The sequence below is a fragment of the Neoarius graeffei genome, chromosome 2 (assembly GCF_027579695.1).
Source record: "Neoarius graeffei isolate fNeoGra1 chromosome 2, fNeoGra1.pri, whole genome shotgun sequence".
NCBI lineage: Eukaryota > Metazoa > Chordata > Actinopteri > Siluriformes > Ariidae > Neoarius > Neoarius graeffei.
In genome coordinates, this window is record NC_083570.1 from 32075000 (window position 1) to 32093965 (window position 18966).

At 41.4% G+C, this 18966-nt stretch overlaps 1 protein-coding gene across 3 annotated transcripts in view; it reads right to left on the reverse strand.

Moving 5' to 3' along the window:
• ccnk (cyclin K) overlaps positions 1-17759 on the reverse strand; it is an 86161-nt gene extending 68402 nt beyond the window's left edge. The window contains exons 1-4 of one of the 3 annotated variants that reach the window (XM_060914096.1): positions 17611-17759; positions 16770-17023; positions 13088-13169; positions 10029-10160 (exon numbers count right to left, since the gene is read on the reverse strand). In XM_060914096.1, coding sequence (XP_060770079.1) covers positions 10029-10160; positions 13088-13169; positions 16770-16966 — 411 coding nt within the window. In that variant the 5' untranslated portion in view covers positions 16967-17023; positions 17611-17759. Of the gene's footprint in view, positions 1-10028; positions 10161-13087; positions 13170-16769; positions 17024-17168; positions 17228-17610 lie in introns of those variants that run through there. The other 2 variants (XM_060914098.1, XM_060914097.1) reach the window with 2 other exon arrangements.
• Positions 17760-18966: the final 1207 nt, after the last annotated feature.

An 18966-nucleotide genomic window follows, 5' to 3' on the forward strand; every position in this document is an offset into this window, starting at 1 on the left:
GCTTTCCGGAACCTCAGACGTTGGCTCCGGCAGCTATTTACACTGGATCCGGTGTAAATAGCTGCCGGATCATAATTACAGTAAACTAGTAAATACAGTAAAGGAAAAACTTGAGACTGAAAGGTTTTAACAGTCATCCAAATGACTGAACGTAAACATTGCTACAGTAACATACCAGCCGCTGTTGTTGACATTAGCTAGTCAACAATAGCTACTACAGAAGAACAAAGAGGTTACAATGGGTTATTTTAACCTATTTGGTTACACACTCGCCGCCACAGAATGTTAACAGCAATGTAATGCCTTTTCTGGCTAATTTTATTCGTCTTACCTCCAACAAAGTGGTCACTACACAAGTGTTGGTATGCCGAGGGCTGCCAATCTGTTAATGGCCGCTATCCATCTTCTCCGTCGGGATCTGATAAAATGATAAACCTTGCCTTGTTTGTTGATGGTTACTACATCCAGGTGCACAACAATATAGTGGCATGATCGAAGTCTTGCTGAAAGTAAAAACTTTCTTTGCTGCCGTTCCTCAATGTTGGCTGTGGTAAACTACTGGTAGTACATGTCCAAAATGGCGGCCGCGTTTGTTGTGACGTCACGTGAAAAGGGTCCATATGGCCCTTTTCCACTACCCTTTGTCAGCTCACTTCAGCTCGCTTCAGCCCGACACGGCTCGCGTTTCGACTACCAAAAACCAGCATGACTCAGCTCGCTTCAGCCCTGCTTAGCCCCTAAAACTCGCACGGTTTTGGAGTGGGGCTGAAGCGAGCCGACTGAGGCTGGGGGCAGACACTCCCCTGTGCACTGATTGGTGAGGAGGAGTGTCCTCACATGCCCACACACGCCCCGCGAGCTCGCTGGGATCTGTAAACACCGCAAACCCGGAAGGAGAAGAATTACGAATTACGAGAATTTCTGAAGCCTTATGCGCCTCGCCTCATCTATACGCTCTTGCCAGTATCTGTCCGCGTTGTCGGTGACAACAAGCCACAGCACCAAGACCAGCAACACTAACGACTCCATGTCCTCCATGTTTATTGTTTACTATTCGGGTTGTGAGACTACCGCTTAAAAGCTCACTGATGTCACTGTTTGCGCTGCTTAACGACATCACGTGACGTCCACCCACTTTCGCTAACTCCACCCAGTGTGTCCACCCACTTCCAGCCAGCACGGTTCAGCGCGGTTTTAGTCGAAATGCAACTCCAACAGCCCCGCTCAGCCCGACTCAGCACGGCACGGCTCAGCCCGACTCAGCCGCGTTTGTAGTGGAAAAGCGGCAATAGAGGCCCATTTCCAGCAACTATCACTCCAGTGTTCTAATGGTACAATGTGTTTGCTCATTGCCTCAGAAGGCTAATGGATGATTAGAAAACCCTTGTACAATCATGTTAGCACAGCTGAAAACAGTTTAGCTCTTTAGAGAAGCTATAAAACTGACCTTTCTTTGAGCAGATTGAGTTTCTGGAGCATCACATTTGTGGGGTCGATTAAATGCTCAAAATGGCCAGAAAAATGTCTTGACTATATTTTCTATTCATTTTACAACTTAGGGTGGTAAATAAAAGTGTGACTTTTCATGGAAAACACAAAATTGTTTGGGTGACCCCAAACTTTTGAACGGTAGTGTAGCTTGTCTCGTTTCACGGGAACTGCATTAAAAAGTTTTATTCATCAACATAATATATAAAAGGTACAAAAAATATTTTGAGGAAATCATTCAAAATTTCCTTGTTTTTGGTTATAATTCGTCAAAGTATGCATGTGTTCAAGTGTACTGGAAAAGCTCGGCTCAAAGGGGTCCACGTAATGACGTAATTATACCAATTGTCTAAGGGCGACGAGGGTCAAGGACATCGTGTGCCAGTAGCGCGGTTGAAGCGGGCAGGTGTCAAACTTTTATATCACGATTGGAGTTAATAAGAAACAGTATCACTGAATAAAATGTTCCTTACCTCTAACCAGTGTGTGTGTGTGTGTGTGTGTGTGTGTGTGTGTGTGTGTGTGTGTATATATATATATATATATATATATATATATATATATATATATATATATATATATATATATATATATATATAACGAATTTGCTTTTGATGGTTTCATATATTTTGTAATGATACCATTTTTATTTTCTAAATATTCAACATACCACCATTGTGGCACGGTGGCCTGTGATTGGTGAACAGTCGACAAAGGGTGTCTCCCACTGGTTGTAAATCGTGACATAAAAATCGTAAACACATACAGGACCCACTGATTGGCTGTTCACATACTGAAGCCAAGCAGAGATGCTGTTGCATCTGTTGCTGTTGTCTGAAGAAAACTACAGCTAAAAAAAGCTCTAATACTGGATTACTTAGACAATCTTAGTCGGAAAGAAGCGAAGGATAGATATACACGGAAATTAGAGTTTATTAGCGGTTATGATCCATACAAAATTCCTCAAAATGACTAGTGTGATGGTGCAGATTTATGGCCTATTGTTAGCTACATGTTGGAATATACCTTCTTTTTCCCGAAAAGTCCCAACACGGAAGAACAGTTTAAAAAATAATAAAAATAAAAATTAAAAACAACCACCACTACAGAAGCAAGAAAACCTTCTTTGTGTAAAGACTTTTTCCCAACATCAGCTTTTGGGAACAGAATGTTGTGAAAGCCAAAGCATTTACTCTCAAAGGGCTCTGACCTAAACTGTGGGTTGGATGGTATTCCTGCCCCTCCATGTCTCAACAACCCCAAGGACATGTAGTTACACAGCTATCTGCACTCTCATTTACCGTATACAGTGATGCTTATTATTGTTAAAACAATATCTGAAGTGTTATTTTATTTTACAAATATCTTGCTCTAGACTTTCAAACAATAGTAAGATTTTATTTTAATTTTATCTAATAGTGGATGGTACGATAATTACAAATGCCAACAGAATCGGCACATTCCAGTTGTAGCTGCAGTTATATAGTAGCTATAATCATTCTTGTAATAATAATTTCAAATGTTCATTTTACTTTTCATCAATTCTCGATTCAAAAGGCACAGCTGAGTCACACAGGTTGATCAGCGTGTCACGGACAGTCACAATTTTATCCAAAATAGTTTTTCCTGCCTTAGTCAATTTATGCCCATTTCACATGCGTGCAGCTGTTGTAAAATTCAGTGTGTGTATGTAGAACTCTCTTGAACTCCAAGTTCATTTCTACACTCTGGTTCCACGGTGACATTTTGCACAGGACACTGTTCCTTTGATAACAGAAACAAAAGCTCCAGCATTATTATACTCATTCAAAATCCGTCACAGCTTAATATACCCTAAATTATTCATTCCTCTGCAACTAGAACTTATTTCTTTGAATGTGCTTGCATATATTGATGTTATGGTTTTGTGGATTTATGATAATTATGCTACTTCACCCATTTATAAATAAATAAAAATCAACTGCATTCTGTCCTCTCCAAAATAAAGCTCTGGGCAAGTGGAATTGTTTACCGGGCAAGTATGTTTTGGGTGCTGCTTGCCCATCGGGCAAGTAAGGCTGGGAGATTTTTTTCAAGGACTGGAATGCACATTGATCTGTTCATACATCATGTTCAGGAACAAATTAATATTAAATGGCACTAAAATGCCTGGAGAAGAATGCCCCAGGATTGTCCGCTTTGCTTATACAGACGTCTCGTGCAGTGGGGGGGGAAACACTGCTGTGTGTGTTCCATATGTAGAAGAACTATCGAGGAGACGACAGGGACAACCTCGAGCTTCAATTGTCATTTGTTAAGACTCCACCCAAAGAAGGAAGTGACACGCTATGTTCATTGCTCTGTTGATAGCAGGGCTTGCTTGCCGAGCAATGAACTCGCTAGTGTTAACCCTCTCTCATGTTATTTGCCCTGTTGATAGTGGGCGGGGCTTGCTGGGTGATGAACAAGCTTTTTATCTGTAGCCTATTAACTAAAATGGGGCAGTCGAGCAGTAACGTTAGTCCAACACAGTAACCGACGGTTTCAAATAAAGGCAGCAATAGCCACCGTCAAACGGTGCGGTTGGAGTCTTGTTCTCGGACTCGACTCCGATCAATAGTGGACTCGAAATTCTTTAATGACTTGGACTTGAACACTGGGGACTCGAGACTGGATTCAGACTCGAGGTTAAGTGGCTCGACTACAACACTGAAATAACCTGACCCCAACTGTAAAACATGGTGGAAGTTCTGTGATCTCTCAGGGCCATGTTTCCTCCAAAGGCCCTGGAAACCTTGTTAGGGTACAACCCTGATTCCAAAAAAGTTGGGACAAAGTACAAATTGTAAATAAAAATGGAATGCAATAATTTACAAATCTCAAAAACTGATATTGTATTCAAAATAGAACATAGACAACAGATCAAATGTCGAAAGTGAGACATTTTGAAATTTCATGACAGCAACACATCTCAAAAAAGTTGGGACAGGGGCAATCAGAGGCTACGTTTACATTACGTCGAATCAGCGGATCATCAGATTAACGTTCTTAAAACGATTCGCGTTTACACTAAAACCGTTAGCCGTGCACACAGCAACACCAATACACGGATACGCTCGGCTCCGCAGGCATCCTGCACTCCAAATCACTCTGCCCTGAACAGCGAGTGCCCTCTGGAGGGTGCGCACTCCAGCCCTGCGCAGCTCACACAGCGCGCGAGTGAAGTGCACAAGCCACGATTCGGGACTGAGCCGCTGTGTGTGTGATCCCAGCGCATATCACTTACCAGACATGTGGACTCGAGTCATGTGACTTGGACTCGAGTCAGACTCGAGTCACCATTTTGATGACTTGAGACTTGAAATCCCTAGATGAGGAATGACTTGCAACTCGACTCGGACTTGCACGCTGTTGACTCGAGACTTGACTTGGACTTGACAGTTTTAGCTTGCAGTGACTTGGCGTATCAGGTATAAATATTCTTCCCCCCCCCCGATTTTGAATCCAAGTACACTCATTATTTGAATGCGGTGTAGCTCCTTGTCCTAGGCTACGGCAGCTCAATCCACTAGCACTAGGTGTCACTCAAGCACTTCAACTGGTTCAAATGAAAAACCAAACAGTGATGGGCAACGAGGACGCTGAATGATGAACGGACGGATAAAAACATGATTCCCTGCATAATTTCCTTTGGATTTAAAGAATACTCCAATACAGATGGCAAACGCATTGCTACGTGCAGAACATGTGGAGCCACAATTTCGGACAGCCAGTCAACCACATCAAACTTCGTTCATCACCTGAGGCTGCATAAGGACAAGTAAGTAACAAAGCTAGGCTACAGCTAGCAATAATCTGTACAGGCTAGTTGGTGGCTAGAAGTGGAATGTGTTAATATATTAACGCTGTCAAGGATTTGTTTTGCTTTGCTGAATGTAAAATAGTGAAGTAGATTTTTTTTATTGGATTGCTTTTGTGTTCAGTCTAGTGTTAGATTATGTGGGCTAGGCTACCAGTTAACACACATTGGGAAGGCATAGCCAGAAGGTGGTGATTTGGTCAGAGCAGAGAACATTTACAAGATTGTTATAAAGGCTCTGGTCAGAACGACACAGACTTATGAGAAGAACCGGACAGCAAAGGATAAAACGTGAATCAAATAAACAGTTACCCAGGCTGCAAACTAAGTATGTAAAACAGAAGTTCGCTCTTTGCAATGGGAAAGTCAGTGCTTGTCATGAAAGGCATTTAAACCACTGAGACGAGATGACTAGCAATGCAAGTTAAACCAGGCGTTTAACTGTTTGCTACATACTGCACCAAGTCGTGGACGCTGTGCGATGTGTGTTATTAGTGCTGGGATTACGTGTCATCAGAGACATTCAATTCTATTCTCTTCCTCTCTCTGGTGTCATGTAGGCAATGTGAATAATGGGCCATTTGGGCTATGTAAAATGTAAGCTCAGCTGACGTTTTATAGCGCAGTACATCCCGACAGATTGGAGTGTAGCCTACTCCGACGCGAAGCATTATCCCACAGTCTTACCCAAACGACAGGGCACACAATGCCTCTACATAGCGTGGCTTTACCAGTGCATTTATTGGTCTCTGGCGAGAAACCAAATTCGCCAAAAGCACGCAACTTGGATCTGGAGGATTCCGCTGAACATTCTGAAATTCACAACAACTGTTTATTCTACTTTATTAAACGGCTCTCTAGAATGTTGCCAGGGCTTCATTCTCACATTCTGGCCAGAGCCCTAGAGGACTCTGATTCTGGCTACATCGTCACAACGTTCTGTGTTTACTGAGGCTACCGGTATTTTAGCGAGTGTTTAGTGAATGCATTGTGGTCTAGCTAAACTGGGAACATCCTGGCTGGGTTGTATTAAACATTATACTGTGTATAAACAAATATGTTCAGATTAAATGAACTCAGACTTTGATATTGAAAATGATAAAAACATGTTAATGTCTACATGATTAAAAACAGAAAACAAGTAGGCCTACTAATTTTACATTTTTTTTCTTGTTTAGATTTGCAGAATATCTGAAGAACAAGATCATCCCAAGTGAGACAGAGCAGCCGTCCATTTCTAGATTCCTTACTGCAAAAGATACACAGTACAATGCTACCCACCCACAACAAAAAGCCATCACAAATTCAATACTAACAGATTTGGTCATTGGATGCAACATCCCTCTCTCAGTAGTGGAGAACAGATATTTCCAGAATTTTTTGTCAGTTAGTTGGTCTCTCTCACACACAAACGTACTCAAGGTCACGTTGTATTGTGTTAAAGACATGTCATGTTGTATGTTGGGACAGTGCCTAACTTCAGAAGGAAAACCATTCTTTGATTGTAAAAGTACACAGATCATCTGTTAGCTTGGACTTTGAGTTTCATGTCTTAAAATGCACATGAAAAGCATTTTTATGTGAAAAATGACATGAATGAAATGAAAAGAAAATTTGTTACACAGTACCAGTACTAGTTTTGTTTAGAATTTTGTTTTAATTTCTCACTAATTTTCCAATAAAAAAATTTAAGGAAAATGGTCATACTTTCACTCATTCTCACACCCTTAGCCTCAGATGTACACTGACTCACTCAAACTAAACTCACTGAAAATTTAGGATGCTTTACTAACGGTAACTAACTAATCATTGTCTCCTCTGAGATTCTTTGACTGTCTTGGGGCACAAGCTCTAAAACATTTTAAAATGGAAAAGAATGGGTGTACTGTAGTTACTTGTGCTGACTCTATGAATCATTGACATTACATTTAGCAGACATTTTTATCCAAGGTGACTGGCAAAGGAGGACATACACTGCAGTGTGGAGAGGTAATACATTTGTGATCAAAAATGTGTTGATTGCCTGTAGAATAAATGGTGACTTGTTAGGGACTTGGAAAAAAATGAGACTTGGACTCGACTTGGCTTGGGTAGGACTTGGACTTGACTTGGTCAAAACTGCCTTGACTTGTGACTTGACTCGGACTTGAGTGGTAGGACTTGAGACTTGCACATTAGTGACTTTGTCCCACCTCTGTCACTTACTACTTGCAAGTGGAAGGATGGCAAGCCTAAAGACAATCATAACTACACAATGGGCAGCATTTGCATTAGTATTTGCAGTATTTTCATACTTTTATACTCTTTAATGGAAGGTGATACAAGGCGGAAGTCCGCGCCGTTTTTCAGCAGTCGCGTCACATGACCAACGCCAGCGAATCAGGAAGGTGGATGTCACAGTGATGTTGTCCAATGAGGACGCCAGCTAGAGCTCAGCACAGCGTATTCGCGTATCTCAATGTTTACACAGCACCGGACCAGATACGATCTAGATTGAATACGTGGACGCTGGCGGATTCCCGTTTCCCGGCTTTTCCAGGTGGTTTAATGTAAACGGACAGTGCATCCGCGAAGAAAACGAGACAGATACGGTCTAATGTAAACGTAGCCAGAGGCTGGAAAAGTTAAAGGTACAAAAAAGGAACAGCTGGAGGACCAAATTGCAACTCATTAGGTCAATTGGCAATAGGTCATTAACATGACTGGGTATAAAAAGAGCATCTTGGAGTGGCAGCGGATCTCAGAAGTAAAGATGGGAAAAGGATCACCAATCCCCCTAATTCTGCACCAACAAATAGTGGAGCAATATCAGAAAGGAGTTCGACAGTGTAAAATTGCAAAGAGTTTGAACATATCATCATCTACAGTGCATAATATCATCAAAAGATTCAGAGAATCTGGAAGAATCTCTGTGCGCAAGGGTCAAGGCCGGAAAACCATACTGGGTGCCCGTGATCTTTGAGCCCTTAGACGGCACTGCATCACATACAGGCATGCTTCTGTATTGGAAATCACAAAATGGGCTCAGGAATATTTCCAGAGAACATTATCTGTGAACACAATTCACTGTGCCATCCGCCGTCGCCAGCTAAAACTCTATAGTTCAAAGAAGAAGCCGTATCTAAACAATCCAGAAGCGCAGACGTCTTCTCTGGGCCAAGGCTCATTTAAAATGGACTGTGGCAAAGTGGAAAACTGTTCTGTGGTCAGACGAATCAAAATTTGAAGTTCTTTATGGAAATCAGGGACGCCGTGTCATTCGGACTAAAGAGGAGAAGGATGACCCAAGTTGTTATCAGCGCTCAGTTCAGAAGCCTGCATCTCTGATGGTATGGGGTTGCATTAGTGCGTGTGGCATGGGCAGCTTACACATCTGGAAAGACACCATCAATGCTGAAAGGTATATCCAGGTTCTAGAGCAACATGCGCTCCCATCCAGACGACGTCTCTTTCAGGGAAGACCTTGCATTTTCCAACATGACAATGCCAAACCACATACTGCATCAATTACAGCATCATGGCTGCGTAGAAGAAGGGTCCGGGTACTGAACTGGCCAGCCTGCAGTCCAGATCTTTCACCCATAGAAAACATTTGGCGCATCATAAAACGGAAGGTACGACAAAAAAGACCTAAGACAGTTGAGCAACTAGAATCCTACATTAGACAAGAATGGGTTAACATTCCTATCCCTAAACTTGAGCAACTTGTCTCCTCAGTCCCCAGACGTTTACAGACTGTTGTAAAGAGAAAAGGGGATGTCTCACAGTGGGAAACATGGTCTTATCCCAACTTTGAGATGTGTTGTTGTCATGAAATTTAAAATCACCTAATTTCTCTCTTTAAATGATACATTTTCTCAGGTTAAACATTTGATATATCATCTATGTTCTATTCTGAATACAACATGGAATTTTGAAACTTCCACATCATTGCATTCTGCTTTTATTTACAATTTGTACTTTGTCCCAACTTTTTTGGAATCAGGGTTGTACATGGCATCATGGACTCCATGAAATACCAGGACATTTTAAATCAAAATCTGGCTGCCTCTGCCAAGAAACAAAAGTGGTTCATCATTGGATCTTCCAGCAGAACAATGATCCCAAGTACATGTCCAAATCAACACAAAAATGGTTCACTGAGCACAGAATCAAGCTTCTGCTATGGCCATCTCAGTACCCTGACCTGAACCCCATTGAAAACCTGTGGGGTGAGCTGAAGAGGAGAGAGCACAAGAGAGGGCTGAGGACCCTGAATGATCTGGAGAGATTGTGTAAAGAGGAATGGTCTCAGATGCTCTGCATCTCCAACCTTATAAAATGTTACAGGACACTCTGCTGTTTTACTGGCAAAGTGAGGTTGTACAAAGTATTAAATGCAGGGGTGGCAATAATAATGGCACGTGTTTTTGTTGAAAATTATTTCTTGATGAGGGATTTGTTTTTCTCTGAATAAATTTATTTCAATTAAAGGTTGGATTTTTCTCATTTTTTCAGTGTGAGATGAAGTGACCACCAAAAGGTGGATTTTTTTCCCCTAACCCTTTTTACTAACCTTTACAAGGGGTGCTGATATTTGTGAAGAGCATTGTATCCTTTTTATTAAACCTGACATTCTTACATTACAAGCTAAAGCCCAAACCACTTTCTAAATCTTTACATGCTACATTACATTTTCTTATCCTACAGTCCCTCTGCTCACCTTCGGATCATCCCCAAACTGGGCAAACTGCACGTCGTTGAGTAGGCTGCGAGCTGTTTTGATAATGTCTTTACACTTCTTTGGAGTCTCCTCAACCTTTCCAGCCAAAAACAGGCAGCAGGCTCCTGTTACCTGAAAAATCGAAAACAATAATTAAGAAACATTGATTTAGGTCACTGCACAGATTTCCTTAGTTGTCCTTAACCATGAAGAACTTTAGATATACTGGAGTCAGGGCACGACATTAACGGTCACCCTACTGGACGGGACAAGTAAAATCCACATCTGCTTGTCCGATGGGACAAACTGAATTATTCCCAACTCTCCAGGAAGTTCGGGGAGTCTCTTGCATATTGATAGTGGCTCCCTGACACCCTCAAATTAGATACAATATCCCAGAATTGAGAGTGAGCAAGTGAGAGAGAGAGCACACCCCAATTGCTCTATCTTGCTCAATAGACCAATCAGTGTTGTGTGTGGGCAGGCTTCATGACTTCTCTCCAGGACCGAGAGTCCCTCAGTTCAGTGCATCTAGGAATGTCATGACAGAGTGCCCCAAAAAAAAAAAACCCCACACAAAATCCACTTTACCTCAGTCTCCATGAAAGTGCCCCCTTGCCTAATGGGGTAAAAATATAATGAGGGTGTTGCGCGCTATACTGTTTGTAACAGTGACTTTAGCTTTGCCCGTGGCAGCTTAAATGATTGTAAAAAACACATTGAGGTAAGTTTAACAGTGTCATTTGTTCATGTGCAGATTATACTAGCTGGCTCGCTGCTAAGGCTACATAAGGCCAAACTCCTTGAAGACTCGCTTAACCTTGCAACAAAATATATATTTAAAAAAAAAAAAAAAATTACATACACAAGTTAAATAATACAGTGTTCTCCCGAGAGCGCTGGCCTGTGTCAGGGCCGATGCACTTAATTTCATGCTGACACACTTGATTTGCCGACATGCTATTTTTTTTTTTGCTCAGATACTCACTGAAAAATCACATCAGATTGCTACCTTGCAATGTTTGGGGCATATTTTGAAGGGAAAAAAAAAAAAGTGTTTTGGGCCGGTTTGCTGCCATGACGCACTCAGGCAGACCGGAAATACCCCTGGGAAATCCCCAATCACTCTGCTGCTGCATTGGTACCATGACGCTTCAGTACGAGGGCGAGCACCCTTGCACTGAAGTCACATTTACCTTGGCAACCGTCGCTACCCTATGCATGGGGGACAACCGAACTTTGTTTACATACTGAAGCCAAGCGAAGATGTCTGGCAGATGGAACTACAAAAGCAAGAAAACTTTTTGCATAAAGACTTTTTCTGGACATCAGCTTTTGGGAACAGAACGATGCGAAAGCAAAAGGATTTACTTTCAAAAGGATTCCTACCTGAATTGTTAGCTACATGGTATAGATTGTATTTTATTTATTGTTTTTGTTGTGAGTGGTTTTGTTTGATTGTTTTATTTCTTCAGGTTAGAATTGAATAAGTTGACTTAAAAAGTGCCATTCCACCATTGGATGTATTCTTTGGCATAAAATACAATATATTTTGACAACATATATAAATGGTATCACTAGATAGAGAAATCTTTTAGCTTCAAAATGATATATCAAACAATTTTGACAACGACAAGTATATTAATTTTGTGACCAAAGTCACCTACCCTTTTAATTTCCGCGCGTGATGTCATCGGCAGGTTCCCCTTCTTGTGTACCACGTGACGTGTGACATATCAGCAATGGCGGATAGAACGCGATAAAAATAATACCAATAAATCTAGCTAATACCAATAAATCTAGCTAACTGAAAGATGAACTCAATTTTTCTGGCCCCCATATACAAGAAGAAATGACTCTCACTTTGGGGGTTTCCTGGTCTAAAAATAGACCGACACGTGGTACACAAGAAGGGGAACCTGCCGATGACATCACGTTTCACTACCGCGCGGAAATTAAAAGGGTAGGTGACTTTGGTCGCAAAATTAATATACTTGTTGTTGTCGTCAAAAAATTATGCTTGATATATCATTTTGAAGCTAAAAGATTTCTCTGTCTAGTCATGTTGTCATAAAATATATTGTATTTTATGCCAAAGAATACATCCAATGGTGGAATGGCACTTTAATTAAAAAGTTTACTGTTCTTTTAAAGGGTGTATTTGCATGATTATTTTACTAGTGGCATCAAATTGTCTTGAAAAGACATGAACAATAATATTGTTTATCGCAATAATTTCTGAGACAATATATCGTCCAACAAAATTTATCATCGTGACGGGCCTATCATGACCCCATCATGGTATAGAACTTATAACCAACAGAACTAAATTCATCAAGACGTTGGATTATGGTGCCTTGTGTGTTATCATTCAAGGATGAAGTAGTGCATAACAGACTACTGGCAGACTAAATTTGAACCCTTATGGTTGCATTTTTTTTTTTTTTAAATAAAAGAAGCCTAAGAAGTCACTGGTACCAAGATCGGAGGGAATTTGAGACTCATTTCATAAAAGGAATTTTCCAGCTCCTGCTTTCTCCTGAACATAAGATCTAGTACGCTAGTAGCACTGTTGTTTGAAATGCCGAATACAATGTGTCATATTATTACACGCCTAATAAATATAGGAATAACACTTAGAGAAACCAGGAAGGACACTTTTCGGATGGAAAGAATGGAGGTCACATTTCTGATAGAGCAGGAAAGATAAATGCATTTTGAACATCAACCTTAAGGCAAACCTCCAAATTATATGACAGGACTAATCATGAAGCCATGACCTGTCCAACCCGACCACACATACAGTGAGATGCTTGTGACTTCCCCCCTCCTTTTCCATACATACAGAAATCTTTATACACTCCCATTACATAAAACAGCATGGACCATCCATATGAACCAATATACATTAATGATGGAAGGATATTACACATAACCTGTGTAACTTTTACCCTTCCAATACAATTCCTGCAACAGGAGTAACCCAATGAGACTTTTTACACAGCCATCAAGAGTGCAATATTAAAAAGCAGACAAACACAAAGAAAGGGTGGACTTACATATCTTGGAAATTGTTTAAAAGAGTGAAACATGTAGAACCGGTGGAAGTATATAATTCCAGTAGCCAACGTATCATAATGTCTAATAAAAGAAACCGTCAAGGAATAAAACATGTAATAAAACATGTAATACTTCCTAAAAACACCAAAACAAACAACAGTTGAGGCCAAACATTTGCATACACTTGGATTAAAAGATATTCAGTTGCAGTTTTTCACGAAACTCCACACATTTCATGCTACCATCCATTTCTTTTGGCAAGTCAATTAGGGTGTCTACTTTGTTTTAAAACGACCCCTTTTATTAAGAATCAGATTTATTTCAGCTTGAGCTCATTATATTAGAATTGTGGTAGGTCAAAGGGTAACATACAGTGGTGCTTGTAAGTTTGTGAACCCTTTAGAATTTGATATTTCTGCATAAATGTGACCTAAAACATCACATTTTCACACAAGCCCTAGAAATCGATAAAGAGAACCCAGTTTAAACAAATGAGAAAAATATTATACTTGGTCATTTATTTATTGAGGAAAATGATCCAGTATTACATATCTGCGAGTGGCAAAAGTATGTGAACCTCTAGGATTAGCAGTTAATTTGAAGGTGAAATTAGAGTCAGGTGTTTTCAATCAGTGGGATGACAGTCAAGTGTGAGTGGGCACCCTGTTTTATTTAAAGAACAGGGATCTATCAAAGTCTGATCTTCACAACACACGTTTGTGGAAGTGTATCATGGCACGAACAAAGGAGATTTCTGAGGACCTCAGAAAAAGCGTTGTTGATGCTCATCAAACTGGAAAAGGTTACAAAACCACCTCTAAAGAGTTTGGACTCCACCAATCCACAGTCAGACAGACTGTGTACAAATGGAGGAAATTCAAGACCATTGTTACCCTCCCCAGGAGTGGTCGACCAACAAAGATCACTCCAGGAGCAAGGCGTGTAATAGTCGGTGAGGTCACAAAGGACCCCAGGGTAACTTCTAAGCAACTGAAGGCCTCTCTCACATTGGCAAATGTTAAATGTTCATGAGTCCACCATCAGGAGAACACTGAACAACAATGGTGTGCATGGCAGGGTTACAAGGAGAAAGACACTGCTCTCCAAAAAGAACATTGCTGCTCATCTGCAGTTTGCTAAAGATCACATGGACAAGCCAGAAGGCTACTGGAAAAATGTTCTGTGGACAGATGAGACCAAAATAGAACTTTTTGGTTTAAATGAGAAGCGTTATGTTTGGAGAAAGAAAAACATTCTTTTATAAGAACCTTATTCAGCATAAGAACCTTATCCCATCTGTGAAACATGGTGGTGGTATCATGGTTTGAGCCTGTTTTGCTGCATCTGGGCCAGGACGGCTTGCCATCATTGATGGAACAATGAATTCTGAATTATACCAGCGAATTCTAAAGGAAAATGTCAGGACATCTGGCCATGAACTGAATCTCAAGAGAAGGTGGGTCATGCAGCAAGACAACGACCCTAAGCACACAAGTCGTTCTACCAAAGAATGGTTAAAGAAGAATAAAGTTCATGTTTTGGAATGGCCAAGTCAAAATCCTGATCTTAATCCAATTGAAATGTTGTGGAAGGACCTGAAGCGAGCAGTTCATGTGAGGAAGCCCACCAACATCCCAGAGTTGAAGCTGTTCTGTATGGAGGAATGGGCTAAAATTCCTCCAAGTCGGTGTGCAGGACTGATCAACAGATACCGGAAACGTTTAGTTGCAGTTATTGCCGCACAAGGGGGTCACACCAGATACTGAAAGCAAAGGTTCACATATTTTAGCCACTCACAGATATGTAATATTGGATCATTTTCCACAATAAATAAATGACCAAGTATAATTTTTTTGTCTCATTTGTTTAACTGGGTTCTCTTTATCTACTTTTAGGACTTGTGTGAAAATCTGATGTTTTAGGTCATATTTATGCAGAAATATAAGAAATTCTAAAGGGTTCACAAACTTTCAAACGCCACTGTACACCAAGTTTACCATCTTTTTATACAATCTGGAAGACTTTTAAAGACCTCTAATTAGCCAACTGTCATAATTAAGAGTTACCTTTAGAGACAGCCTTTTTGTCCATGATACCATTGGAAAAATCCAAGCAAGTCTCCCAAGACCTTGAAATACAAAATGGAATTCTGCAAGTCCAGTTTCTCCTTCAAAGCAATTTACAAACAACTGAAGGCACCACAGGGTTTAAAAAAAAAAATCCTCAGGAGGACACAGATGAAAGAACTTTGGGCCTGAAATGTTCAACTGAACCACAAGACAACAACAAAGTGGTGGAACTGGTGAAGAGGAGAGGCATCAGGTACCAAAGTATGTACATCAACCATTAAGAGAGTCCTACATCACCACGGACTGAGAGGCTGTCATGCAAGGAAGAAACCCCAACTCCAAGACCCACAACTGAGCAGAAAAAAGCCAGACTGAAGTCTGTAGGTGATCACCAGCCTTTTGGAAGAGAGTCATCTGATTAGATGAAACAAAAATGTAACTATTTGGCCATAAACATTAGCACTGTGTGTGGATAACAGAAAAGGATGCTTTTAACCTGAAGAACACCATCCTCACTGTGAAGCATGGGGGTGGCAGCATCATGCTGTGGGGCTATTTTGTTGGAAAAGGGACTGGGGGATAATCTAGAAATACTGAAGCAAGACCTCAAGACATCAGTTGAAACTTGGCAGCAAATGGGTCTAACAGCACGCGAATGATCCCAAACAAACTTCCAAAGTTATAACAAAAGGCAACACAGCAAAAGTATTGGATTGCCCACCACAAACCCTGAGCTGAATCCCATAGAAAATACATGGAATGAACTGAAAGTGGGCGGCACGGTGGTGTAGTGGATAGCGCTGTCGCCACACAGAAAGAAGATCCAGGTTCGAGCCCCGTGGTCGACGAGCGCCTTTCTGTGCAGAGTTTGCATGTTCTCCCTGTGTCCGCGTGGGTTTCCTCCGGGTGCTCCGGTTTCTGCCACAGTCCAAAGATATGCAGGTTAGGTTAACTGGTGACTCTAAATTGACCGTAGGTGTGAATGTGAATGGTTGTCTGTGTCTATGTGTCAGCCCTGTGATGACCTGGCGACTTGTCCAGGGTGTACCCCGCCTTTCGTCCGTAGCCAGCTGGGATAGGCTCCAGCTTGCCTGCAACCTTGTAGAACAGGAATAAAGTGGCTAGAGATAATGAGATGGGATGAGAACTGAAAGTGTGTCTGAATGAGGAGGCCAACAAACTTGACCGAGTTACACCAACTCTATCAAGAAGAAGGGGCAAAAAAAAAAAAACGATCATGAGGAGCTTACGGAAGGCAACAAGCAGATGTTAAAAGTTAAATAGGTTTAAAAAGCAATGCCACAAATACGAACAAAGGGTATGCAACCTTTGACTGACTGAATATCTGATTTAGTAAATAAATGTTTTTTTAGCTATTATCTTGAACTTAATGATGGAAATAATGTAGATGCCTTAAAGGACAACACAGGACATGTACGGGAACATAAGTGCAGAGCTGTGAAAAACCGAGTTAGAACGTACTTAGTCTAAGGTGTGTGTGTACACACACACACACACACACACACACACACACACCCCTTTGGCCTCAGCTGTACTGCATATTCCTACTACAGAAAACATTGAAAGAGAAGCAGTGATTGTGGAAGGATACAGCCCAAGTCGAGTTCCTACATCAAAGATGAACCTGGCTCCTTCTCTGCGGTATCGGGCCTCTGTAGCCGGGTCCAGGCCCTCGGACTGGGATGGCGTGTGTGCCAAGTCCTTCTTGTCCCAGTACCAGCATGGTTTAATGTGGTCCAGATTGGTTATGTGAATGGCAGGAGTCGTGTTCTCCTTATTTTCCTTCATTTGCCAAAAGGTAAAAGCTTAAATTCTTGGTTGTGGATTGTGCAGCAGCAGAAATCCCTACACCAGCGGAAAACAAACAAAATCATTTATTATTAGTACAAACACCATGACATCTTCAATAAGAATGAAAACATCTCGCTAAGTACACAGACACCTGCATGACACTTAGCTAGCTATGAAATTATCTAAAAATCAACTTCACAGTTTTATGATGGTCCACTGCCTGACACTGCAGATAATTTATCCGGATCTGGGTCGTCGTGCACCGGAACCGGAACATGTGAGAACGTACTTAGCAAAAAACTTGATTCTGATTCGAGAACAGCAGTAACTGTTAGCTTAGCTAGCTAACTTACTTTCGACTACGTCACTAATGACATTAATAAACTCAAAAGCAAAAATACTAAGTGTTAAATGTTAATATAAAAGGTCCTAATAATCATTTTTAATATATTTCTCTCAAACTAAAAGACTTTAAGCAGCTGTATAAAGACCCAGCAGCAGAAAGAGACACTGGAATGCTAGTGTACCAGACTGAGGCTAAAGCACATTAGCAAAGCTAACTGAATAACTTCCCAGGTCTCCAGCTGAACCGATCTCTCAAACCGTACCTTCAGCTTTATAATGAAAAAGAACGGATTTACCTTAAACAAAGTAGAAAGTACTACTACATCAAATCAATATGAAGCAAAAATTCGGTTGCTTTCTTCAGACAACCACGACGCTTTTTCTTCTTTTTTGTGATGGTGGCCCGCTGTGATGATCGTTACTACCACCTAATGGAAGGGCGTTTAGTCACATGCAGCACTGGACGAGGACTTCTTCTTCTTCAGGATATAATGGCGGATTAGACACCATCCGGTGTATTACCGCCACCTACAGGATAATTAAGTCCACTACTAGTCCACTAGTCTCTTAAGGGGTGTTCACACGGCACATATTTGCATCGATGCTGCACCGATGTATTTTGTTGCGATATATCTTACACCGGTGTAAATTTTGCGCAGCGTTCACACGTCACAACCCTGCTTACTAGAGAGAAGCGTGTCAGCACCGGTGCAGCCCCACTTGCGGTCACACGGCAGTTTCTGCGACCGTGTTATAGTAGCAAAAACTTTATTACTATCATTTCCTATCATTATTACTATCATTTCCGATAGTAATAATGCGGAAATGAAATATGCGCATGCGTGAAAATGTACTTCTTTTTCCCGGTTGTCATGGCATCACCAAGCGCCGGGAAAACAACGTGGATGAAGACACCAGTGTTGCCAGATATTGCTGACGTTTTCCAGCCCAAAATATGTTCAAATCCGCCAAAATGCACTTAAAACTGCCAAATCTGGCAACACTGGAAGACACGCAGTTCTGTTGTTGTTGATATTCGCCATTTTGGAAGCGCAAAATACCAGGATGCAAATTATGCAATACCCTTATGTAATCAACTCTCCTCACGCGTAGCGAGTCTACCCCTGTAGCGTTCAGACGTCCCATTTTATATCGGTGCTGCCCCGCAAACTAGCATTTACTCCGGAGTAAATTTCTTAAACCACCTCCCGAGCAGGGTTAGATTTGCACCGGTTTAAGCAGCTTTCAGGGGCTGCACCGGTATAACTTTGTACCGTGTGAACGCTCTACCGGGGCAGCCCCGGTGCTACACCGGAGTAAAAGTTGCCGTGTGAACACCCCTTTAGATTCTGGCGTAAAGGCCAGAGGATTTTAAAAATCTAACGAGACTGGATGCAACTTTAGAATCCTTCAGTTGAAGCAGAACAGGGAAGGAAACAGTAGTAACACCCAAGCCGGACAAGTCGTTAAAAAACGTACGTCTAGACTCACAATATTGCACACACTCTAATAAAACATGAGGAACTGTCTCAGGAACTCCGCACACTTCGCATAATCCGTCTCTGTGCTTATGAATCAGATGTAACGTAGAGTTTAGGGCGCAATGCCCCAGTCTGAGACAGGTCAGCACCACTTGTTGAGACCTAACTCCT